The 27,749-nt window shown below is 41.1% G+C and overlaps 1 protein-coding gene across 1 annotated transcript in view; it reads left to right on the plus strand.

Annotated features, from left to right (window-relative positions):
• cdh13 (cadherin 13, H-cadherin (heart)) overlaps positions 1-27,749 on the plus strand; it is a 340,354-nt gene that overhangs the window by 109,494 nt on the left and 203,111 nt on the right. The window contains exons 3-4 of the mRNA XM_047596634.1: positions 11,356-11,567; positions 23,624-23,737. Coding sequence (XP_047452590.1) covers positions 11,356-11,567; positions 23,624-23,737 — 326 coding nt within the window. The remainder of the gene's footprint in view (positions 1-11,355; positions 11,568-23,623; positions 23,738-27,749) is intronic.

The raw sequence follows: 27,749 nt of genomic DNA on the forward strand, positions 1-27,749 counted from the left end.
AACCCTGTATGCGTTATCTGAGTGAGTTAATATTGATTATTCAAGTCTTGAAGTGATGTGTGTTCTAATAGCAGATTTATTCCTGTACCTTTGGTAACTTAGTATCTCATTTAGTCTTAGTGATTGAATCATCTGTATGCAATGATCAACTCTGAACTGAGAAGAAAATAAAAGGTTGAAAGGCTCTCTTCTGGTCCTCATATTTTGACTGATGTGCCAGTGCAGAGACCCGTATGCAACCCAGCCACCAGCAAAGCAAGTGTCTACAAATGCGCTGTGTTTATCTGCCTCAGACCCCTCGTCTGAAGTGTTCCTGGTAATAATGAGTGCCTGATTTCTGGGTTTTGTCTTCTGTTTGACTGCGTGACTATCGCTGAAACGCTGAGAGAAGAGTGTGTTTGCATCCTGATGAACGCGGGTGATTGTGAACAAAAGTGCTGCAGCCCGTCAGAGAAAGTACACACTGTAATTATGAAAGAGAAAAGATGATCAGAAAACACGATTTAAAACAATCAAAAAAGCCAGAGGTCCTTTGTTGTTTTCCCTGGTTCATCAAGGCTGAATATTCTGATTGCAAATATCCAAATTAAATAAAACTGGGGGAAAAGAATAGATGGATCGACGGATTGTTAATTAGAATTTTATGTTGTCCTTTTATCAGTTGGCAGAATGACGCTGCAGCGGTTTAATGGTGCATGCAGTGAAAGGACAGCACCTCTTAGCACGGTGGATGTGCACTGTGAACCTGAAATCACGGATGGCGGTTTAGCACAGCCTGGCCCTGGCAGAGATGCCGCAGCATCTGGAGCGGTGTTGATTTCTGCAGCTCTGCTATTGTGATGCAGCTGCAAATCCACCTGTGTTTCTCGTGGATCATCTGGCCGAAGCTAAGAAGCTGAGCTCGAGCCTCTGCAATCACAAGTGGCTGTTCCACCAGTAACACATTTCCTTTTAGAGAACACAATCCCCTTTATATGTATAAATCATTTATTTTTAGCCATGTTAGGAGCATAGCTTTACAATGTCTCTGTTTTTAAAATACACTGATTAGGCTTAACATTGTGACCATTATGTCCTAGTGTTGTGCAGGTCTCCCTTGTGCCTCCAAAGCAGTTGTGACTCATCATAGAATGGACATCGGTCTTCTGAGGGCGTCCTGTGGTGTCTGGAAACACAATGTTGTTAGTTGGGGCTGGTCATGGTTGGTGGTAAATGTCTAAGTGACATCCATACGAATGCCTAGTCCAAAAGTTTCTCTGCAGAACATTGAATTGTCACAAGATGGTCAATGCTATTTACGTCTCCTGTCAGTGGTCATAATATTGTGGCTGATCGGTGTATATGCCAAAAGCTTTACCATAACGTTTTGTTAAGACATTGGTGGGGAAATGTCTCATTCGTGCCCATTTGATTCAGAAAACCTTACACGAAGTGATAAGCAAGACACTTTTAAAGAAACAAAACTATGCACAATATACACAAAAGCTATTCTATAAAGGTTTGAAACTTCTCAAACCACCCACAGAGGATGTTTATGAGTGAACTGAATCATTTTTGCCCGGAGAGAATACGTTTTATAACCACCTGACTCTTTCCGTTGCGGGTCATCATTTTCAGTTATGCTGTGGAATGGCTCAATATCTTCTGAATAGATTGGTCGAAATGTTGTACAAACATCCGCTGTTCTCAGAGCACGAATTGTAATTTGAGACTTGCTAAGACTTTGCTTATTCCCCTGGAATGTCGTGTTACCATACTGATCTTACATGCTGCCTTAATACAGCCTCAAGGGTTAGCTAGCACTGCTGTAGACATTAGTATTATCTTATTTGAATGTTGGTTATAATGATGAGAGCAGGAATACGTGCGGGAGCCTTGGGTGAAATGCAATTTGAACACAAGTACTGAAATAACTAGACCAACTGTTGAACTGTGTGTGACCATTAGTCTGTTCACATGGTGCTGATTGAGCATCAATTATTACTGATAAGACCTCCGGTGAAAGCTTTCAATGAGGCACCAATAAATTAGTATGAGACTATTATTAGGTTCATTATTCTTTGCAAATTGTGAGCATTGCGTGCGTATGTGTTCTGCCATTCCTGGCCCCGGCAAAGTGGACAGGCCCCTCACTCAGGGCGATAACGAAGAGAGGATCGCCCTGAGCCCCCGAGCAGCAGAGTCGCAGAGCTGGCCCTCGTTATTTCATGCTAATTACTCTTCTTTTTCTCTCCCGTTCACACTCTCATCTCTCCTTTGTCTCCAGTTTTTACCAATTTACATGGCAGACCGAGACAAACAGGAACATTACTACCAGCAGCAGGCTAAAGCAGCACAGGATCTCGCATCTCTGACTGTGATAACAAGGAGACTCGCAGATTAGCCAAACAAACTGAGGCAGTAGATTATAACCGGTCCGGCCGCTGCATTTTGCACCAGCAGACGAAGAAGCTTTTCATGTAGATGTTAAAAGATTCTTTTTTGAACGAGACAGCTACGGTTCCCAGATAGCTTCAGCTCTACAGGCTTTGTGGAATGACTTTCACTGTGCTGCTAAGCTGTTAGTGACTGATCTATTTTGTAAGTGCCAGCTTATCATAATCAGCTTGTGCACATTTCTAAGCTGGTGATTCAACATCTCTGAACCTCGAATAAATAAATTTAAAAATGTCACTTGTTCACCGTGTAACTTCAGTGCAGCTATGACAGTGTTTATTGTATCTTCAAACTACTTTTTTTTAAAAAAATAGTAAGACGCTAACAATAGAAGCGCTTGTCTGAGGGCACATGTTGTCAGTGACATTTTAGAGGCCCAGTTATTTGTAAGAACACTCAAGGGGAACATCATCTGTTATAATTAGCTATCTGTTTCCTGCTAGCTGAAGTGGATTGTGCAGCACGAGAGAAAACAGCTTGGGAAACCTTGGCTGTTATCATCAAAAGGAGCAGATAAACAACTCTTTCTGCTTCAATTAAAAATTATTTATGTATATAAATATATGAAGACTTACAAAAATATTTTACTTTTAATACTTTGAAACACAAACCTTTCCTTTCTACGAAGAAAACATGAGTAAATTCTGCGTGACACTGTGATTAACCCTCTGCCCTAAAACTCCATGCGTAAGAAAAACCCGAGTGTCTGTTTGTCTTTCCAGGTATTGACGTGCTGCTGGAAAGCTAACGAGGTGTCACATTTTCATTTTATTTCTTGTAATTTTCTCGCAGAGGACACTAAAATGATTTAATTTGCGCGTTATGCTCATCAACACCTCTGTTACATGGATGTAGCGGTTTGTTTACACCCTCGCCCACAAAATCTATTAATGTTTTCAGATTTTCTCTCCATTTTCATTACATTGTGGGTTTTGGTGAACCTGCAAACCAACACACGTGAAGATGTGTCAAACGAAGCATACACCGCATAGTGAAGTCAGTGGCTGCTCTATTTATCTATCGCTACTCAGTGTGCGGGCAGGATTTTCAGGAACGTCATCAAAAATGACCATTTGGATTTTATTCATCCAGATAGGGCACGTTTTTTTAAACTCCTAAAGCTTTATTCACTTCTGGATCTGTGTATTTCAGTCAGCATCAGCAGTCTAATTCATACTCATCTATCTTCTTGCAGTTTGCTTTGAGCACCTGTCTCCCTTCTATGCATGTCGTATTTAGGACTATAACTTCAAAGAGCTTTGTTAGGAAGAGTTCATAGTGTGATTAGATCTCATCGGCGCAGCAAATGACATAGTTGGCATCATCAATGCAACACTGAGTTGAGGGCTTCCTCTGCTTTCAGATGGGGGACATTTATCAGGCCATTCATTATTTCACTGGAAGGTTTCAGGCTCAGCAAGATGCTCCTATTCACAGCTTGACTTTTCCCCTTTAAGTTGTCTTGTAGTTTGCATGGTTATTTACATGAGTCCGGCCTAACATTATGACCAACTTCCTAATATTGTGTAGGTTTGGTCTCCGTTGTTGCCTCCACAGTAGTTGTAACTTATCAGAGAATGGACATGGTCCTTCTGGGGGTGTCCTGTGGTGTCTGTCCTATGGATTGAGAGGAGGAACTTGGATCCACACATACCACGGACACTTGAGGCCAGGTCAACACCTTGTGATGTTTTTCATGCTGCCATCAAGGAGTGCCTTTCCTATGGGGTGGGGGTTCCTGGTCTTATCTTGGTGGGTGCTACATGTCTAAATAACATCTACATGAATGCCAGGTTCAAAAGTTTCCCAGCAGAACATTGTATTGTCACAAGATGGTCAACCTTATTTACTTCTCCCATCATAATGTCATAATGTTGTTCCTTTGATCGGTGTATGAGGAACATTCAAAAGCGTTGTCTTGCACTTTTCCTGTCCAAATGGATCTTCAACATCAGTTTCATCCTACCATCTGTTTAGTCAAAGAAATGATTTAAAGATCCGTTGAAACAACATGTTGGTGATTGTTGTACCACCGTGTTAAACTCACAGTCATATACAGTTAAGGCCCATAATTTTCATGCTTTGGGCTCCGCATGCCACCACATTGGATTATTATTAGGTAGCAGGCTTTCAGGTTTAATTCAAGTGGTTAAACAAAAATATCTTATGAAACGTTAAGGAACAGCAACCATTTTCAAACAAAGCCTCCTCAGTTCAGGGGCTCAAAAGCAATTGGACAAATTAACATTCGCAGGCAATGACTGCCTGAAGTCTGGAACCCATGGACATCACCAGATGCTGGGTTTCCTCCTTCGTGATGCTTTGGCAGGCCTTTACTGCAGCTGTCTTGTTTGTGGGTCTGTCTACCTTAAGTTTTGTCTTAAGCAAGTGAAATCCATTCTCGATTGGCTTGAGATCTGGTGATTAACTCAGACATTACAGAATGGACACTCCTAATATTTAACCTATCTCTCTGACAGATGTTTTTTTATTCATTAAGCTCTCCTTTGACCACATGTTGGTGTTCACAGCAACAGCTTCGAAATGTAAATTCCACACTTTTTTCTATTGAAAAAGAAAATTAAAGAGCTATAAATCCTAAACCCTTCCTCCAATTTGAAAGTAAATACCCTCAAAATACAGCTGAGAGTCTGCACTTTAAGCCCATATTGATTATATAACTGTATCTTTAACTTGTTTTGGTATACAGCGAGTATAACAAAACTTGGACCAAACTGTGCATGTTGTCCTTTGGCTATTCATTTATTTTTCACCGTAAATGACAGATTTAAATAAAAAAAAAGACCCCTAATTTAATGGAATATTTTTCTGATATGATTCATGCGTATGGTGAGGATATCTTCAAGCAGTAGCCAGTCAAAAGAAATAACCAGATTATTAGATTTTTCAGACAGAATATTAAACCAGAAGACAACAGGAGGGATACATCCCTGAGGGCAACATTAGAGATGTCGGCGCTCCTTTTAATTCTTGTTCTCTGACTAAAAGAGTCAGCGAGAATATTCATGTTCCATACAAAAGTGAGGCATGCACACATTACTCAAAACATGTACTGCATGATACCTACGCACCAGGTCCATGGAGAAAGAGCGGAGTGTTATCAGTGTTGAGAGGATGGAGACATTTAACCAGGTAGTTAGCACGCTTGGCTGACCTTTAGCAGTCCACATGAGAACCTTTCACAGATCACAGTTAACTGTACTTTCATTCAAGGCCATACGTCAAAGTGTGAACAAGGGCTCTTGGGCGCGTGCTTAGGGGGGAAATGCTAATATGTTCATAGCACCCTTGCATTGACAAATGTGATACTTTTGTCAATGGATACTTCCCTGCTGTGAGTGACAGGAAAAATACTAGTTGGTTTGCTAACATCAGGCACTTTGCCAAATTTCTTGGTCATTAGAAATCACAGCTGATCACATGATGGGATTGGCTTCAAGTGTGGAGGTAGGAAGTCTTAATCATCTTTTAAACTCGAGATGAGAAATTCTGCCCGTTGGGACTGCCCTAGTTGGCGAAATCCTACAAACTGTTATCTTCCGAGATGAAAAGCCCACGCCTTGTTACCGCTGAATCCCAGCAACGGTTTCCTACACAATGCTCCGTGATAGGAAACTCGTGGGTAAAATGCAATTCAGGGTGTAAATACATTTTCAAAAGAAGCTCCTTCTCCCTCTAATACCAGGTGATTATTTGAGAATGGTGTTCTCTAGAGGGTTTTTTTATGAGCCTGAGCACAGTCTGTCTGGTTAGACACGGCAGCTATCAGCTCAAACACACCCGCGCTGCCACCTTTGAGATTACTCCTCTGATTCCCATCTCTCCCATCATGGAGACTTGACATTTAGTTACAAGACAGAAAATTGTCTTCAAAACACCTCAAAGGAAAACTTTAGTGCTTGACGGGAGTGAAAAAAATCCAATTTATGTGGCTGACAAAAAGAGTGGAACCAATGTAAATACTCTGGATAATGTTGGATGTCAGCATTATCCAACATGATTTTCTGCCTCTCATCACAGAGAGACAGAAAATCGAGGTTTGAGATGTGTATAAATATTTCGTTTTCATTATTTTGGTGGTTCCTGGAGTATTCTATAACGTTTGATATAATGTATGTTTGGTTCTTGGGATATCCAGTAATATACCTTCACTGAATGTATAGGTGCTTTTTCGCCAAACATTTCTTGGGACTCCCTGAGAGTAAAAACCTAGTGGGAAGAATTCCAAGAAAAACATACTTGAAGTTTGAATACTATGTTTGCACTGACCAGACGTAACATTATGACCACCAAAAGGAGAAATAAATAACATCAACGATCTTGTGACAATTCCGTGCTCTGCTTGGAAACTTATGGACCTGGCATTCGTGTGGATGTCACTTAGATATGTAGCACCCACCTAGACCAGACCAGACACCCCCACCCCATAGCAATGACACTCCTTGATGGTAGCAGCCATTTCCAGCAGGATGCAGACACAAAAACTGTTTAGGAACAACTAAAAAAAACATAAAAACAGCACAAGATGTTGACCTGGCCTCCGAATTCACTAGATCCCAAACTGATCCATTATCTGATGAGTCACAGCTGGTTTGGAGGCACAGGGGAGACCTACACAACATTAGGCAGGTAGCCATAATGTTATGCCTGATTGGTGTGTGTTGCCAACATTAGAGATCATTAAATTAATGTATGTAAAAAGTCCCACATAAAATCATAAAGCCATCTGGCAACTTCTCCAGTGTTTTCCTTATTTATTATTGTATTATATGTATTTTATATATACACTATATATTTTTTTGATCATTGCATTTGTTTACACGTCCACCAGACTGTCACTTCATTTGGAATTGGAAAATATAAGGAGCATAAATGTATGTTCACACAAATTCCCGTACACTTCCCACTAATTCATAATATATGGAGGGGGACGTTATCAAAATAGAAGCTTTAAGAGCTACAATCATTCTTAGTTCCATTGGAGACACACCAAATAGGAGATGATTCCTCTGATCAGTATAAGAAATATGAAACTTCTGAACTTCTTCCTTTCTTTAAAATGTTTTTGCCATGATGGAAATTACCATTAAAAGTCGACAGTGCATAAACATAAACAGGGCTTTACAAACCATCACATAGGATGCATGTACATTATTTGTAATCGGAAATGACCGAAAATTTATTGTACGTTCAGTTTAAATAGGTTTGATTTATACAGGACTCGGCTACTTATTAATATTTTTCCCACTAAATGCTCAAATAAGATTTTTTTTTAGAGCCATGAAAGCTCATGAAATGGGCTTCAGTAACTATGGTATTTGGAACATTTGCCATTCACAAGCTCCATGGGACATTTTGGCCTGAAAGGAAGTCGAATATCGAGCGTTGAAGTTGAACCCGGACTCCACGCCCACTCTACTTGAAATCATCAGTGAGGGATTTCGGTTACCCTAATCCATGTTGTGAACAGCCATTTAAACTCTGAGTCGGAAAGAAAGTGGGTGTGTGTGCGCGTGTGGTGGTGAGTTGTGCTTAGCGGGGTAAGTTGCGTCCTGTCATTGTTGTGTGACTTCAAAGCTGCCAGCTCACCATGCTCTCTTCTGAAATCCCCCAAAACCTGACAACATTAGAATACCATCAAACAGTCTCTGGCTGCCTTTGAAATGCCACTGACACTGTTTGGCGCTGCAATTTGCAGGCTCTAAAGAGCGCGCCCATGTTATTGAAATAAATCTGAGGCTTGTAATGGGAATGGAAATGAACACATCTTTCATGCTTTGGCTTAGAAGTGAGAGTTGAATATTGAGATGGAGTCTTGTTTCCTTGGAGAGTAGCTTGTTGACTTTGTAGTGCTCCCTCATTGTCCATTGCGGCCTTGCCATTTCTGTCATTCTCTATTGCACTTTACTTTCCTTTCTTCTCTCTTTTGCCCATTCTTCAACCCGGCAGTCCCTTCTTCCCCTCATCCAGATGGTAGAAAACGATTCTGTCCAGAGGGAAGACTTTATGTCTGCAGTGAGAGGGATAAAAAGACGCCAGTCTAAACAGTCACAAAGGTTAAGTATACTAAATGAGTGCTTTGATAGACTTCAGTCTATTGATTTTATAGTCATGCAGCATTAACCATAGATTTATTCCATATCACTTGTGACGGAAGATGGGAGTGGATTGATGTGTTAAAGGTACAATACATAGAAAAGAAGAAATAGACTGTATTATACTATATAGACTTATGAGCCACTTTGAGTATCTGGGCAAATATTATGCTGCACTGCTGTCTCTCTCTGTTCTGTCTGTGTCATGGATGTAGAAGAGAATGAGGTCCAGAAATGGCAAACAGCAAATGCACTTCCATTGTTTTTCCAGCGTAAAAAAGGCGATGGACTTGGTAATAAATGGCCTTTCCGGAAGTTCTTTTGGACTTCCAGCTGAGTTGCATTTCAGTTGCGCCCATGTTACTGAAATAAATCTGAGGCTTGTGATGGGAATGGAAATGTTTGAGCTTATTGTGAAACATGAACAATAACAGTAACAGCACTTCGAGCAGTTTAACAATCTGTGTTAATTACAGCATTGGGTTCCCATTATATTTAACTTGAAAACCGGCCTTTCCCTGACTGTGTGCTAAATATTTGGAATGCCAGTCAGTGAGATCCAAATGCAGCAAGCTTGATGCTTCCCAAACAAATTAAGGCTGGATTGCTGTTTCCAAACAGTAAAAAGAAAGGAAAAGGAAAAGAAAACTGGGTGTAATGTAATTAATAGTGTTCGTCATATAGCAACAATTACATGTAAAGAGACCATGAACCATTCATACATTTACAGTAACAGACATTCATTTAGAAATTATTATAATATTTTCTTAAAAAGATACAATATGTACCTTAAGATTTCAGTACTGGTTATTTTGCAAATTCATTGGTACCAAGTGGTAATGGTAAGAGTACTTCAGGACTCTCAACCCAATCTATGGCCACCAAGTAACCATGAGCAGGAGGGGAAAAACAACAACAGAGCAATGCTGTCAACCAACCTGTTTTTTGTTTGTTTTTTTTGACTGTAGTTAATTGGCTGTTTTTTATTGTGACCTGAGGAAACAGTCTAATTTCTTTCCGTGCACAGCTCAAACTGTTTTCTACTTTAAACACACGTTATATACGGAGTAAAGTTGTTACCTTGATGAGAACTTGTTGCCTCTAGCTCTTCACTGTGGCTGCTCCAACGTTTTCGGATGAATCTTCACATTCTTGTCATACAGACCTATTTCTTAAAGACATTGCATATTGAAATTAAACCGATTTAAACAGATGCATCTTCCCTCATGAACTGCTGTTCTTTACAAAACTAATGGAATAGTTTTGGCTATCATTTATTGCTAAGTTTTGACCCAATCAGACGTTCTACTTTTACAGTTCGCGCGTGTAAACTGTATTTGCATTGCAATGATTAAAACCGCATCTATAATTCAACAGATGAGACATCAAGGCAGTGCTCCTGCAACACAATGGTTGCGACTTTTAATGAGCCTGTCCAGCGAAGAACGCTTGCAGCCTTTGCGCTGAAGACTGAAGCCATGCTTGATCTTCAGAGAGGCACCACTGATCCTTTGGAGGAAAATGATAAATTTCTCAAACCAAATCTAAACTCGTGTCGTTCTCGGAAAGAAGGCCTCTCGGTCCCAAATGTGAACAGAACACAGAGAAGGGAGATTTTCAGATCTTTTGTGAAAGATTCCCTTCAGCTCCTCATGAACTACTACAAAGATTTTTGGATGTTTTTTTTTTTTTTTTTTTTTTTTTGTGGTGTGTTAAGCTTAGCTAATCATCCATAATTTATGACTCATATAGGACATTGTCTTGAGAGCCTAGGATCCTGTTTTTCTCCCATGGGGCGAATAAAAAGTTTTAGTCTTTTTATATATTATCTGTTCCTTATTTTTGTATGATGAACAAACTACTTTTCTAGACTCTAAGAGTCACAAACATGTGGTTTGGTTAGTACTGTTAAACAATAAGGAATGTGTTGTACCCCATCTTTTGAACTGCAGGTGATTCCTTATTTCACACAAAATTGTAAAAGAGATAATGAAGACTTACATTAGTAACCATACGTCTGACAGTCAGAGGCTTGGAGTTATCAGGTCTGCTTTTATAATCGGGCAACATGTGTGTCCCTCCGCACATGCACACTTCCTGTTGGATCCCTCCCGGAGCCACGACAGTAGGGAGCGTCACAGGAGGCCGAGGTAAAGAGGAGGTGAAGGATGAGGGAGGGGAGGATTGTCAGGGCCGAGGAGGTGGGGTAGCGGCGGGGGGGGGGGGGACAAGGGGATCATGTCGCAACACGGAGGGGAGTGTGCGAGAGAGATAAAGAGAGGATGAGCATGATCAGGAGGGATAAAGCTCAGCAGAGTCCTTGGCGGTATCTCCTTCAGTCAGAAAAGACAAGCCCACATGTGCGCGCGTCACATGCACATAACTCAAAGGTGACACTACCTTAAATCCTTTTTTTTTTTTTTTTTTTTTTCCTTCAGCCTTACAACTAGGCACCAGTACATTTTCTGTAGTGGCCCTGCAGAAAGAAGTCAGACACATTAATAAGTCTGTAATACATAACGCCTTCTGCAGTGCACCATAAATATTGCAGCAGGTTTGTATGAATAGAGATCATTGACTTCTATTGTACTGACAGAGCCTTTCTTCAGGGTATCCATTTATCCTCAGGGCATCTGTTTATATCTGAGAGATACTTGATTTTGTGGATTGTTTGACAGCTAAACCGTTTCTTTCTTTTGGTTTGAGTTTTTTGGGTGCACCTCAGCGTGTTTATTTCCACAACATGTCTCTCGTCTCTAGTTTGCTCTGAAAACACCTCCTCTGTCCCGTGTGTCTCTTCCAGTTGAGTTCGACGACTGCGCAGGGAACGAGGACGTGACGTTTGACGTGTCCGACCCCAGCTTTCACGTGGACGGGGACCTGAATCTGGTTCCTCAGCGAGACGTCGCGCGCGGAGGAGCTGTCCTGTACGTCCACGGCGTCAGCGCGCACGCGGACGACGTGGCCGTGGTGGAGATCACCGGGTCGCCCGTGCACTCGGCGCACGCTCTCAGGGTGAGGGAGAATTATTTTGCAAGTGTTTCCTTCATCACTCTCTTTATTTACACATCATCAAGAATGAAAAGGTTATGCTTGTTAAATTTTGAAAAGGTTACTGTAATGTAGCAAAACTGGGAGTTATGTAACTGTGATTAAATACCAATGCCCCCGGGTGAGTAAGAGGGTGTAGAAAATGTTTTTTTTTTTTTAGTTTGTATATTGCTCACATCAAGTGTTCTCTGTACAGGTCTGTACAAAAAATACATGTACGAAACTATGTTTGGTCGCTGGTTCGCATTGTTTGGTATTAAGACTCACAGGTAAAAACATCCGCTACCAAACTGTATGAATCTTATAATAAAGACATCAAAAATAGAGGCAGTTACTACTACTAGTAAGTACTACTTGCTGGATTTTGCAAGACTTGACAAACTGTTTTAGTCGTCTGTAGTCGTGAAAAAGCAAAAAAACTCAAAGATTCAAGACATGGAAACACCAGCCCATACAAGCTTCCCTGTGTCACTGTGAACAGATTTGCAGAGTTGACTAGATTTGAAGTAAACCTAATCCATTATGTGCACAGGAAACAAAAAGTCAGTGAACAAATCAGTCGTTTGTCATAGAACTTGCTCTGTGCGGTTGATGAAAATGATGACGAGGACGTAGTTAAATCAGCCCGTACTGCCTGCTGTTTCTCTCTCCCTATTAATAATCTGAAATTCATTTCCAGAGGTGCCAACTTATTAGTTTACACGGAGACACAAGATGGAAAGCAAAGTATTAGAAATGTAGAAGCACGTGGGGATTTAAACCCTGGGACTGTGTCATTCATAAAGCCTTCATACGTAAGTGGTTTTGATTGCAAATTGAAAATGTTAAAACCCGAATTCATCGAATACTCTGAGCTGTCTGTCAATCACATTCAAGGCAAACGTTGACAAACTCTAATCACTTATGAATGTGAAGCATGGGCATGTGAGTTTAATTAACATCACATAATGTGATTGCACTGCCTCAAAGATTCTGTATTAGGGAGTGGGGAATCAAATGGACGTAAGTAAAGTGATGGAGCTTGACTTGGGCTGTTGGAACGACTCATGCATATAACATTATACACCGATCAGGCATGACATTATGACCACCTTCCTACCGTTGTGTGGGTCTCCCTTGTGACTCATCAGAGAATAGACATGGGCTGTGGGTGGAGGGGAGGTTCATCCCACAGCTACTTGATCAGTTTTGATCTAGTGAACTTGGAGGCCAGGTCAGCACCAGCAGAACATTGTATTGTCACAAGATGGTCAATTTACTTATCCTGTTAGTGTTTTTAATGTTGTGGCTGATCGGTGTATATAACCCCCCTCCCCACACACACACACACATCGAACCCCCTATGTGCATATACTTCTTTCTGTCCATAGTTTTTAATCATAATTTATGCACAATGTCCCATTGAAGGACAAAAGAGAGGAAACTCCTTTCTCCACCCATAAATTCTGCACTGGCCAGGTCCAATTATGATGGAATTTGGCCGCTAAGCCTGCGCCCCAGTGCTGAGCTTTGTTTCTCTGCAAATGTGTCCCTTTGTTTCTATAATCTACAGAAATTTGTTTCTGCTGCCAGCAAATTGCCCGCCTTAGAAAACTCTGTGCACCTGAATGAATCATACACCTCCGTCCTCCCTCGTTTTGTCCAAATGCGCAAAGTTGATTTGGAAAAGTTTCCAGAAACTGCAGGTATATAGTATTTGGAGTTCCCCTTCCCCTTTCGGAGACATCATCTGTCTTGCTGGTGCAGCGCTCGGCGTCCTGCTGCTACTGCTCCTCCTGCCCCCAGCTTAATGAATGTCTCCTTCCCTTTTGGGATGATGTGGCTCTCATTTGTTTGTGTCTGCCACCACCGTTTATTCGGTTAGGTAGTCCACGGGAGTTACCTTGGCAGGTCGTAGAGGACATACGTAAATTAGTTTTTGGCAAGTTATGTGTGAGAAGTGGGGTTCCTGCTGATGGTAGGACTGTATGGCATCTGCATGAGAACGTTTTTTTAAGGCGTGTGCCTTTCATGAGACGTTTTTTGGAAGGTCTTAATGGGAGAATTGCACCGTTGTTGGCAAAAGAGCCTAGTTCCACCACAAGTGTCACAGATACTTTTTCTTTAGAGAAATGTTGCAGATGTTTTCTAGCAGATAGATGCTAACAATTACAGTCTGTTTCTGGGTCTTTACATCAAACCATGCAGTAGAACTATTTGAAACCACTTGTACTTTGTGTTCAGTGCTTTTTAGGGAATGCTGGATGTCTACATTGATGCTATGGTCATGGTTAGCATCGTCTTTATGAGTCTGAGTCTAGCAGATATTAGCATCTGGTCCGAGCAGCCACAACATTATGGACAGAAGAAGTAAATAACATTGACCATTTTGTGACAGTAAATTGTTCTTTTGGGAAATTTTGGACGTCGCATTCATGTGCATGCTACTTAGACATGTGGTGCACCCCACCTAGACCAGACCAGGCCATCCCCATTCCATAGCAATGACACTCCTTGATGGCAGCAGCCATCCCCAGCAGGAACAAACTCAAAGACATGAAAACTGCACAAGGCCTCCAAATTCACTAGATCCCAAACTGATCAAGTATCTGTGGGATGATCCACAGAGTCCCCTCCCCTCAACCTATTGGACCCAAAGGCCCCCACTAACAACATCCTGATGCCGGACACCACAGGACACCCTCAGAAAGCCCATGTCCATTTTCTGATAAGTCACAGCTGTTTTAGAGGCACAAGGGAGACCTACACAATATTAGGAAGGTGGTGATAATGTTATGCCTGATCTGTGTGTCTCATTGCACCGCTGCACCTATGTACAACCTCAAAGGGAGGCATGCATTCCTAGATAATAACGTTGCACTACTGACATTCAACAGTCGTTGTTGAGGTCTGGGATCTTGGTGGCATTCCTACAGTGGAGTCTGGTGGACCAGAGAAAGACTGCCACGAATATCAACATTCACCAGATCAGATGGTGGAAACAAAAATGATTAATAATTAGATCCCGCAGTACATTATTAAATCATTTCCACCATTCTGTCTTTCGTGTTTTATCTTTTACGCTGTACGGTTTCATCAGATCCTATCAGGAAACCTTCGTATCTCCAATTAAGTATTTCGTCTGCCCTCTTGACAAACGCTTTAATGTAAAGAATAGAGTTACACCGCTGTTAATTGCAATGCATGCGTCGTTACAAAGTGCATGAATGAGGCGAAGGTTTGGGAGAGAAACAGAGATGAAAATGCCAGCAGAGGGAGAGTCCTCTTGTGAGACAGGGTGGTTAAAAGCTCTCATTATTTCACCATCAATTAATCTGCCGAAGCTCCTCGAGCTCTGGGACTCAAATCATCAGAAAATCTATTGTTCCTTTCTCCGTCCATATCCTGTATTCCCCTCTCCCCACCCCACATGCTTCCCACCCCCTGCCTCGGCATCGTCTCAAGTGGCCCATCAAACATGTGCTCAGAGCAGCAGCGGCTTCTAAAGAATATGTAACTAACTCGTGGCATATTTAAAAGCTTGTTTCAATAAGGGCCTGACTGGTGGACCGAGTCAGCTCACAACACTGACTGTAGTCACATGCCGAGCTTTAAATCTCCAGTCAGACATCACTCGTGGTAATCAGCCCGCCTTGATGCCAGGGCGTTTCAGTTAATGGACCACACAGTGGGTGTCTTTTTGAAAGCGCATTTCCATAATGAATGTCTTTGTTATCTACCTGTTAAAGTCGGATTTTTTCTACTTGCACAAACCTTCCTTTGTTTCCTGTCCAACGTGGAGCGGAAACATTGCAAGGTGAATTTGCTGGCGTGACAAATGGCATCGTGGCAGAAATTATTGGCTGGTGATAATTGATAAGTGCTCCGAGCCAAGGTGGAGAGAATCAGTTTTTAATTCCTCAGCTCGAGCTGCTGGTTTGCTGTATTAGCGCCCAGAGGGAGAGAAGTGACTGATGAATGATTCCTTTTATGGGCAAAACTGTGAACTCGATGAGCATTTTTTTTTTTATTTTTTATTTTTTTTTGCAAACGATCAATATGTGAATTAATGGAAGAATGCATTTCAATTTAACGAATGCATGCCATGAGATGCACTTTTGTTGTGCGTATTATCACTTGTTGTTTGGGTGTTTGGGTTGTTTTGTGCAGAACAACGATTATGCAGAACAACAGTTATGCAGAACATTTTCTTGCCTTCAGGGGGCATAAACAGGCCCCATTCAAATGTAACAACTGATAAGAGGCAAAATAATCTGAGTCCAAAAGCCTATTTATTTTGCTTTTGTTGTGTTTCATCCATTTCCGTGCTCCGGATGAAATGTAATATTGCATCCTGTGTGAAATCCTCATCCTAGAGTGGCAAATAGATTTTCTCTAACCAAGCTTTCAGTGTTCAGTAAGGCTTTCTGGGAATGACTAAGATGTGACATGTTGCGACCGCAGCATATCGGCTCACATTATACAACACAACACAAATAATCTTCCTCTCTTCTTCTTCCCACTCGGCCTATCTCTCCCTTTGCTTTTTTTTTTTTTTCCTGGTGCTGTCATTTGTTAATTTTGTTTACTCCCTTTGACTGCTGTTTGCCTTTTTTTTAACATTAGACTTTGCTTAAGTGGTTTAATGTATGTGCAAACTTGCATAGTTTGGTCAGCTTTAATGCGTAGGTTGATTGTTGAGGCAACAACAACAAAAAGCTTAACATCACAAACCCTCACCTTCAAATTTCTGACAATACATCCTGTCAAATGGTGTTTTGATTCCCTTAATTGCAAAGCTCACCAAAGCACAGTTGATACTGGATTAATTTCACCTGGGGACGTAGTGAAATGACAGCCTTATATCTGTTGTGTTGCACATTTGCAGAGGATTTGCGGATGGATATCTGCTGATTTTATCAACCTGCCAGAGGTAATTATTTTACCTTTTACATGACTACAGCCATTTAATAGCTTTAGTTACTTTGCAAATTCAGATTAAAAAGCTTAAACGTATTTTAAAAATAAAGTTTGTTTTGGTAAGATTGTACTGCCGCTGCCTGTGGGTGGATTCACAAACTACTGGGCAGTGTGTAAATCAGCTTCAGCTTTACCGATGTGATAAACAATGATCAATGAATAAAATCCAATGAATCCAAATGTGCTGTGTTGGATGCCATCCATCTCCTTTTTCTTTGAGACATTTTTTACAGATAAACTCAATCATCCACGAAAAAAAACTTGTTTAAATGTGCAAACAGGAACTGCAAGTCCTGTGTACTGTTTAAAACCAAGCAGTAATTTAAACAAGTTCTACAAGTCCTGTGTACTGTTTAAAACCAAGCAGTAATTTTAGGATAATTTTAAACCACACCCTAACTTGATAAGTTCCATATTATTTGTTACACAGTTCGACAGTTATCCTTAGAGAGTGTTTGTCAATCACAGTTCACACACGAGTCTCAGGGGCTTTAACATCTAGTGAGCAGAGGGTCATTTTTGGTACATTGAATAGTCACTTGAGGTTGGCTCCAAAAATGTGTCAACCCCTTTACACCTTATTGTTAAAATGACCAATTTAAGACCACGGTGTTGGAGTTTCACTGGTGAGACAAATGCACATGATTAGTGGACATGCTAGTGGCACCAAACTTCTCCTCTTCAAGTACCAGATGCCACCTGGTTTTCAAAAAAAACAAACAAACAAAAAAAACATGGCCTCCAAATTCACTAGATCCCAAACTGATCAAGTATCTGTGGGATGATCCGCAAAGGCTTCCCCCCTCAATCCATAGGCCCCAAAGGCTCCCACTAACAACATCCTGTTAGCAGACACCACAGGACACCCTCAGAAGGTCCGCGTCCATTCTCTGATGAGTGACAACTGTTTTGGGAGACCTACATGATATTAGAAAGGTGGTCATAATGTTATGTCTCATTAGTGTACCATATATTTACCACATTTACCACAGATGGAGGAAACATCTTTACATATAGCAGCATTATAGCTAACATTAGTTTTTCTGACCATTTTCAGTTTCCCCTTCAAGTCAAGCTCCAATTCCCTCAATTTATCATAATAATAAATACAAACACAGACAATTTGTCCCTGTAAAGTTTTTTTGGTCTCTAGCTATTAGAGTTGTGAATACTTTCATTTGGTTTAATTTAAGAGATGTCCCTCACAGCAGCACTGAGACAAACAATGTATAAACTATTTCCAAACAGTGTGTGAATACCTGAGACTATGCCTTTGTGTGGTTGGTTCGTGGTTAGCTTTACGACAGTCTTTAAAGGTCACGTATGCAAGAAGGTCATTGTTAAGCTTTCGGGATAAAATTAGGTGATGGCTGAAGTAGAGAAGCTAAAATTGAATTATGAAAATGATGATCAGGTCTCTCAGAGTTAGTTAAAAGCCTCCTCCCCGGGTCCTGAAACGCAGGTAATCACATGGTCGACCTTTTCCCGTCTCCAGAGGATAACAAAGACATTATTTTAGGGATGGGTTTTGAAAAGGAGAAATGGGGAAAGATTGGTGATAATCGAAACAGGTAATATTTTGTTCCTGTCGGATGAAAAAAGGCTTCAAAATAGTGTTCTCTACCCAGACGGGCACTGAAGAACTGAAAGTACTCTGGCCATTTGTTTGTTCACACACAAAAACCACATCCAAGTAGAGATAAAGTAAGTAAGCCGTAGAACTTGACATTCAAGTTGTCCCAAGATACTTAATGCTCCACTTATAAAATTACTGTTGATAAGTGCGCATGATGTTTAATTTATTTGTGGCTTGATTTGAAAAGGAATTATCTGGATTATTGGTGGCGTACGCTTTTCACCACTATCAGCAGATAAGATTGCACAAACACTTTGGCAAAGCATTAATTAACTCGGCTAATTAAATACTGACACAGGCATCGGTCATCAGTGCAGCATTCGTCTTGACCAAGATGAAAAGTGTTTATTCTTTGCTGATTACGCTTGAACAAAATTGAGGAACATTCGGCTGCTGACGCCCCGGGGACGTGTTATCAGTGTTTAAATGTGTAATTCTGTAGATATGTGTACCGCTAATGTAAGTGAGCTCAGTTGTATATTTGGGGAAGTGGCTGACTGACTGATTGCCTGACCCGGCTGCATAGTTTATTCCACATTGAGCAGCTGTACATTCCTGTCACCGCTGGCCTTGATATTATCCATTTCTCACCAGCAGGCCTCCAACACGTTGTCAGAAATGAGTAATGACACTTCTCAATATAGCATTGAGAGTGAAAATGGCAGAATGGACAAGGACATGACTTTGCTGCCACGGTGACTCTGAGCAAAGATGACAATGACGAAGGCTCCATCTTTTCCCTCCCTCATGAACCCAGACACCCTGAAGTACAGTACACAGATGCATGTAAACCGTGTGAACGTGCGCACGCGGGAGTAACGCTTTCCGCTCAGCGTAGCGAAAATGCCCCGGTGATCACTTACAATGTGGAGCCTGAGAGAGGAGTTAATGTTTAAAAGGTTGATGATGCAGCAGTAATTTATGATCAGACCACATAAAAGATTAATGGCTTCCTTCTCTCGCGGTTTCACCAAATTCCTGGAACTGTAGTCATGCAGGCTGCGAAGAGGGGAAGCGAGAGGGAAAAGCTGCTGCTTCCATACGAGAGAAAACAATATGTTTGAGCTACAAAACAACAGGTGAAGGTGAGAGGGAACGGGGCATATACCCTATGGTGAACCTTCCTCACCGAGCAGGAGCAAGTTCTGTATCCAGCTGAACGGTCTTTTGTCCGTACGTCTCCCCGCCCTGATCCACCTGCAGAACATTGATAGGTTTTAAAGCATCATCGCTCCCTCTCCATATCCACTGTATCTCAGCTCGGGCGAAGACGTGGATTTGACAGCGTGATTTATCTTAGCCCTAACTCCTCTCACCAGCCACTAAAAATACCTCGTGGTGCCTGTTTGCCTTGCAGCTCTTCTTACCCTCCTTTACAAATATCGCACAGCTGAGGCTTGCACATGATGGGATTGATGCGCTGATCCCCAGGCTTCAGACTCAGACCCATTTTTTTTCCTTTTTTTTTTTTTTTTAACAGGCAGTGCCTAAAAGTCCATAAAGTTGCTTGTGAACTGGTCATATAAACATACACACACCACTGACCGTGCTCTTTAGACACAAAATAGGTCATATAATCTCTCATAGTTTTGCGCAGCGTTCTGTTTTACAGCTTTAGGTCCCGTTTTAGATTCGTTGACATTTGAAAGGTCATCCCCCAGTGGATTTGATAAGAGTGGTCATTTCAGAGACCACTTGGTGTGTCTTTGGTTTGTTCTGGTCGGGTTGTGTTTGTGATTACTGTTTCGCCGTGGTCCCGCTGAATTTCGTCGCTGGGTATGGTGGTGGATCTGGACAAATCTCTGCAAACAAATTGCTTAGTTTGCCCCTCTTACCTGTTCTCTGTCTGTTATCTCGACAAAGGTAGGTGAGCGGCGTCAGAGTCCCTGTCAGCCAAGAATAGCGGTGTGAACCGTAGACATGCAAACAGCCCGCTGCATACACGCAGTCTCATCAGTTGACGCTGCACAGTGTCAATAGTGTTGCATGGTAGACAAAAGAGAACATTTGCATTGCAAATGAAACCACAAAAACCTAAGGTCAGTGGTTTCTTTCATATTGAAAATGTGTTGTCATGTTAGCCAGGGCTCAGTAGCTCAATGCTGTTGTTCCATTAATTGATATTTTGCTCCAATAAAATACCTGAAGGTATGTGGACAATGGGAGTTTAGTGATGAAGTGAAGCTAAAACATTAATTTGTGCAGTCAAAATACGGCAACAGGATGTTGTTAGTGGGGGCCTTTGGGTCCTTTGTTTGAGGGAGCGTCTAAGTAACAACCACACAAATGCCAGGTCTAAAAGCAGAACACTGAATTCTGTCGAGATGGTCAACGTTATTGAATTCTCCTGTCAGTAGTTTTATTGTTGTGGCTGATCTGTGTATGGCAGTGATAAAGGAGAACTTAGTGCAGAACTGGTGTATTAGAATGCATTTGTTTTCACTAGTGAACCAAATGGTTATTCATCCTTATGGTCAATTACAGCTTGCTTTGTGGAACATCTACTATTTCTGCAGTTTTAATGTTGCGGCTGATCTGTGTAATTTCAAAAATGAGAGATCCAGTGGGTGCAGAACGAAGGACATTTATTGGGGAAACCTGAACCTCCAAGACTTTAGTTGGCGCGTAGTTACAGAGCTGAACTCGAAGCAATGAAGACATTGGGGATGACCATGCAGAAGTGGAGTTTTGTGCTACAGACAGCCAGCAGACGGAACGACGGTGAGCTCGAGGCACGGGGACGAGGCAACGATTGGCTTGGAGAAGGCTGGAAAAGAGTGCACTGGATTTGAAGTAGTGAAATAAAAATTATTTTGACAGTGTGGGAAAATGGAAGCGATAAGAGCGCGGAGCCGTAGACCACATTTACAAGACAGGTAAACAGATCACGGGAGGACAGATTTTCATTATTAAACTTTCGCCTAAGCTTCGCTTGAATGTTGGAAAAATCTGAGAAACTTGTTCAATAAATGTTATTGTCAGCTGTTGGCAGGCTGAGCCTTGGCACAGGAAGAGAAGAGGACAAGGTAAACAAACCTGAGCTGGAAACTGTAGCGTACAACACATGGGCAGATAGGTTTGTTTGCAGTGGTAATGAACAGAAAGAACCAAATTAGCATTTCAAAAAGACTGAAATTACATTTGCACGTACATTTCTATATGCAGCTGGTGGTAAATTAGTGAAATAGGTGTATAGCCAATCAAGCTAATTAGCTAAAGTGAAGTAGGGAAAGGCTGTTAGTGGATGTCAGTCTGGCCATTAGTCCAGTAAACAACAAGATAGATACAGTATATATATACATAGTGATCAGCCACAACATTAAAACCACTGGGAGTAACACTGATGCTCTCATTACAATGTAATACACAGACACGCTGTGAAACCTTGGGTCCTGGCCTTCATGTGCATATACTTTGACACTCACATGCCATTCTGTTAGAGCAGGGGTGTCAAACATAAGGCCCGCGGGCCAAAACTGGCCCACCACAGGGTCCACTTTGGCCCGTGGGAGAAGAAGACATTAACTGCTATTCCTAATTAGTTTTTTGTTTCCTAATTTCATAAAATGTTTTGTCAAAGGACAGTTCATAAAATGTAAAGATTTCCATAATGTATTTATACTTTCTTTCATCAAACCAAAGGGAAAAGTTGTCTTTATTTATAGGTTATTATGTTATTATGTTACAGGTTCAGCCTCCTTGAGATCAAATTGGGATGTGTCTGGCCCCTTAAGGAAAACGATTTTGAATCCCCTGCGTCAGGGCATCAAACCCAGTCCGTAGAGGTCCCATTTCACAACCCACAGGACCTAATGACCCACTACCAGACACCACAGGACAGCCCCAGAGGTCATTTGTTAGCGCCTCAGTAGGTCAGAGGCATAAAAGCGACTTTCACATTAGTAGGCAGATGATTTTAAGGTTGTGACCGATCGGTCTCCATACACTACAAGATGTCTGGACACACCCTTCTCATTGAATTAAATGAGACTGACTGGCAGTGTGTATGCTGCATGTATTTAAACCTCGTTCTTGGTCTGTCTGTGTAAGAAGCACTATACACAACAAACCGAGGCTGGAAACTGAAATGTGGAAGACAAGACAGAAAGAGTAAAACCTCCAACCTGTTCCGGCTTTGTCTTTGGGTTGGCATTAAACAGGTGGCAGATTGATTTGCTATGCAGGCAATTGCTTTCCTTCTGACCGGACTTAAACATGCTTCGCCGAACACTACAGCACTGCCTTTGGAGCTTTAGCGATCCAATACACCAGTTGTCATCGGGCGAGAGGCGGGGTACACGGTGGACAGGTTCACACTCACATCTAGAACCAATTTAGAATCACCAATGACCCTAACTGGCGTGTGTCTTTGGATGGAGAGAACCCATGCGGACACAGGGAGAACATGCAAACCCCGCACAGACGTTGGCTCAGTCGGCCGATGGATTCACACCCAGAAACGTCTTGCTGTGAGGCATCAGTGCTAGCCACAATATCACTGTGCCACAATGTAAACACAGTTCAGTAGACCTTTTGACGCATGAATTACTGAAGTCATAAGTGGAGATCTCAACTCTTAAATATTATGATGTGTGTTGCCCTTAAGGCATTTCCTTTCTTTAAGTTTCACATTCTCTCTTCATTTGGTAATTATTTGTAGTTCCAAGGTTTATTTTCGTTTCTGGGTACTTGGATACGTTCATTAGGCAGTGACATGATTTTCTTTTAAACTCACTTCGTGTTTTACCATCTCACCTGGCTCTGAAGAAATATACATGCTCTCGAAACACGCTCTGAACGCGTCACCGCCTCCATGGAAGCAGCCAGGGCTTCAGCCTTCAGCCTTATTTTCATCCAACATCCAAGCAGACGGGCCGAGACTGTATCAGCGATTTCTAAGTGTAGAGGAGGGGAATCATTTTTCACTGTTACTCACCAAGTCTTTGTTTACAGCAGCAGGAGGGCAGACGATGAAAATAACACAGAGGCTGAATAAAGAATTAAAAAAACTCTAAATTGAATTGCAGCGAGAGCAGAGCTTTTCCTGAAAAGCTCTTTCGTTCCTCTCTTCTTTTCCTCTTCTCTCTGAATGTGTGAAGCATATGGTGCCGCTTGCCAGGTGTTCAGCCACTTCCCATTATATAATATATACCGCTCTCCATCAAAAAGGACTTGGGAATTACTTCAACAGTGCCCGTGTGTCAACATTTGTTTAAGTATTTCAATGCATACTTAACTGATATGGTGTGTGTATGTGTGTTGCCTGTAGTTTTAGTGTAACTGCTTGTATACGCTAAGAGGTAATTTTGGAAGAATTATAAGGAGCTTTACCACGCGTAAAAAGACTTCACAGCTGAGCGAGACCTGAAATGTAAAGGTGGGTATTTCTAAGTTTAACTGTATGGTTTTTCTCTCTGTTTTCTAGGATATCCTGGGTCTCGGCCAGCAGCTACCGTACAGATCTAAGAGATCCCTGCTGATCCCTCCTATTATTGTAACTGAGAACCAGAGAGCTCCCTTCCCCAGGGTAATTGGCCGGGTAAGAACCACACACATTCCTATGATACCTTTCTCAACCACATCCGTGCATTGAAGTGCAGCGGGCTGTATTTCTCAAAAGAATACAAGACTGAAGCAAGTGTTGAAAATGTACATTATTTTAACCTTCATAAATGTTATTTCCTTTCTTTGCCTTTGTTCAAAAAGACTATTGGTGTTTCTTTCCCCCTAAACTGATCTTCTCTATAGACAATAAAGAAATATATTCAGAGCTGTGGTAGCAATATGTAATGAGAAACTGGAAAAATCTATTCAAGAAACTGGTTCTGTGATCATGAAATAAGATCCTCATTGAACAGCTGCAAAAGTCAACCCATATTTTAAAGCTAAATGGTGTACGGAGTTGTTGGGCTTTACTGATTTACCTTCTACTCTTTTGATGTGTTGTTAATAAAACTTGAATGTTTTACAGATAGGAGGCATTTTTGATCCATAGTGGTTTCATGGTGTATTATGATGGCCTCTTCACTTCTTAAATCATTTTTCATTGGGATGGATTTTAGTTGATTATTTCAACACTGTGCGCATGACATACCGTGATATATGTTTATATAATGCCATACTGATATAGAAATGCTGTCATCAGTTGCATCAATATGTCAGTGGCATCAATATCAATGTCCAGTGCATGCAGCATTTGACCATGCCGTTTCTTCTGAGTGTTGCTGTCATTCACCGATAATATCATCTGACTAAAGCACCAATAATGATCCAAACCATAGACCCTTGCCTTGGCCAAACCAAACAACTGTTAAAAAGCCCAGATTTATAGCTTCATTTGGCAGTTGGCATGGCATATGGTGGTTGCCATTATGCTACATTCTGTTTCTATTGGGTGAGAACTAAAACTAAACTTATCCAAAACATTGACACTTTAACATGCATCGACATTATATTAGCTACCTTAAATAACGCAAACCATCCTTGGAAAAAAAAAAATAAATAAAAAAAAAATGACACACTGTGTTTTACAGCTACACAGAACTACAACTCCCATCCACTAACATGGAGGAGGTGGAATGTATAACCTGTTCTGCAGCCAGTCACCAGGGGGAGCCCTGTTTGCTTTGGCTTCACGTTTGAGGTGCAGTTCTTGCGTCCATATTTGTACAGTGTGTGTTCCGAACATGTAAGACAGACAGATGATCTCAGTTTCAATTACAAAACTGCTAATCTATGCAGACGATGTCTGAGTCTTTATTTAAACGCAACAGAGAAACACGTGCCGTCTCAAAATCATAATGCATGTTATTTACAAGGCTCATGTGACAAGACTGGTGGAAGCATAGTAAGATGTGGAATTGAAGGTTGAAGGTGTTGTTTACTAAGTATTGTGAGGAAATAGAGACGTGTGTAGAGAGGTGTGAAATTTTCAACAGCTGGTCTGAACAACGTCCTGCCAGCACATTAATGTTCAGAATGCAGGTTTTTGCAGATGAAGACTGTGCATCTCCTTCATCCGTGAGCACGCCGTGATGACTTTACTTCCTGCACTGATCACGTAGTACCTGATTTAGTATGTGTCGTTTTCAAGAATAAAAAGTTAAAACTTAAGTTCTTTTACTATTTTAAGTGTATCATTAAGTGACTTTTCTTTCTTTTGTTTTGAATTTTTAACTTTTACAGTTTCCATTTCTCTCTAACCCCTCAAAGGCACTACAACTGTTCAGGGTTCTTGTTGTGCTTGTTTTATGCACACTACGTTTTTAGTCTGCAGTGTTTTTCAGTCTACCTCAGTCCCTTAACTAATTATCCAATGAACATGTTTTTAATTAGGCACTTAGTCTGGCTAGATGGCAATGATGACTTGACAAAATTAGTCTCAAATGTTAATTAAAAGGTTATTAAAGAGACAACAGTTGCATTTTGGAGCAGTTGTGTCATACTTTACCAATGATGTTAGCAGCGTTACAGCTACACAGATAGTGGACATCTAAAATTCTGATTTAACATTATAGTTACATTACAATTTTCATGTTTTGTCAATCACTCCAGACCAGATATGTCCATCAAGCAAGTCACACCTCCAAATAGTCTACTGGAGATTTATTTAGGAAGCAGCACCTTGTGGTGTTGCACTTTAAACCAGCTGTGCTGGCTCCAGTTTCAGAGCCGAGGGCTGCCTCCATCTCTCGTATGGTGTCTGTGGTTGGTAATAAACTCACACGTATTTCATACAAACGCGTATCACATCTAAGGGAAATCAGTATTAAGAAACGAGACGGTTGGTTACGTTAGGCTGTGAGCTTTGAATATTTTAAGAAACCTTCCCTTTACTCACATACACATTAGAGCACAGTGAAATTATTATTGCTCTTTTTTTCCACCTCATCACTCTGTTTGTTGAGAGGGAGGATATGGATAGAGCATATAGGGTTAAGGGCCTTGCTCAAGGAGCATCAAGACTGCTTCATGATGACTGCAGGAAAAGATTTCCATATTTTATATTCAACTTCAGAGCCTGAATACAGAATACCGGAATTATAAATGGCTAAAAGCCGAAAAGTATAAATTTTCCTGGGGGACTCCCTTGAAAGATTGACGTTCAAGTGCATTTGCTTCTTTCCTCTGAGAACCATACTGTACAGTGGATAACCTATATATTGTAATGTTTAATTTTACATAAAGAATTTACATATGAATTATTTACATAAAATCCCCACGTACAATAATATGTATCTGGTGTTTGATGTTCAACTTTGAGTCTAGCGTTAAGGCGTTAACAAGAATCTTGGCAATAAACAAAGCACTGAGGGAAATATTTTTCTAGGAGAGATTAGATTCCCTAGTAATGAAGTGCATTGATTTATTAATGTCTTGGGCATTAGAAATGGGTACGTACAATACAAAACGCAGTATATGTGCAGCAATGTTAGATGTTGAGGCAAGAAAAAGAGAAAAGGGAAAGATGAGAATCTTAATCTTAATGCGAAGAAATTGTAATTGATTTTCTTATAAACCTAATCGCATTCTAATTCCCCATGTGTTTGCAATTCCGCTTTTTTAATAACCACATTTTAAGTTGATTTTATTTATGTCTTGGAGCTTTTTTTGTAATGAAAAACTTGGTAACTACAGGAGGAAAATAATATCGGAGTTGCTGATGAACGCAGATTTTGTTCCTTGGGTATTCTGTAGTTCTCAGTTTCCATTAGGGCTCCCAGTGGATATTGAAAGCAGGGACATTATTGTGAAAGATGAGTTTCCGTGTACGGATACTTGCAAAATATTCTCCAGAGCATGCTACCTTGTAATGTGTGTATTCATTGTTTCATCAGCGAGGAGGGAATTTATTTTTCCAGACGGAGCCCTTTTAAAAAGGCCAAAGATGATTTGACACATCTGATTAATTATTTATATATCGGCCTGACATAATGCTTGTATTATGCCTTCCAGTTTCTCCTCCATTAATTTTCTCTCAGAAACATCTGTATTATTGTTAATATTATTATTTTTTTTCTGTCTAAGTCAGTGCATCAAGCAAGTGCCTTTGCTGGAGTCACCCCCAGAAATCCAGCATTTCAATGCATGTGTGAGGTTCCACATTTTTATCTCCCTCTCCGTGTTACAAAGCTCTGATGTATCTCCGCACGTCAGTCAGCTTTGTTCTAGATAAGACTGGGCACTAAGAGATCATCCACCTCTCTCAGTGCCCGCCGAGGCTAACACAAAACAATATCCCATACTGAGCTCTGCACATAACAGGCAATTGTACCCCGGAGAGCTCAAATCTCTGGGCTTCCAGCTCCTACTCTACTCGATGTGGTTCCTGTAAATTATCTCAAGGGGCCTAAAGACGGTAGAGGTAGCGAAGGACGGTGGACACAGTGAGTCAGCGTGCTCCAAATCGGTCGACTGCGAGAGTTGTAAAAACTATTTTTAAAAATAAATATAACATTTCCTTGTAACTGTTGGAAATGGAGCAGAGCGCAGTATTACTTAAATAAAAACACGAGAGGGTCTGGAGGAAGTGTGGTACTGACTTCGGCTCC

This window comes from Mugil cephalus, chromosome 10 (genome assembly GCF_022458985.1).
Source record: "Mugil cephalus isolate CIBA_MC_2020 chromosome 10, CIBA_Mcephalus_1.1, whole genome shotgun sequence".
In the NCBI taxonomy this organism is placed as follows: Eukaryota; Metazoa; Chordata; class Actinopteri; order Mugiliformes; family Mugilidae; genus Mugil; species Mugil cephalus.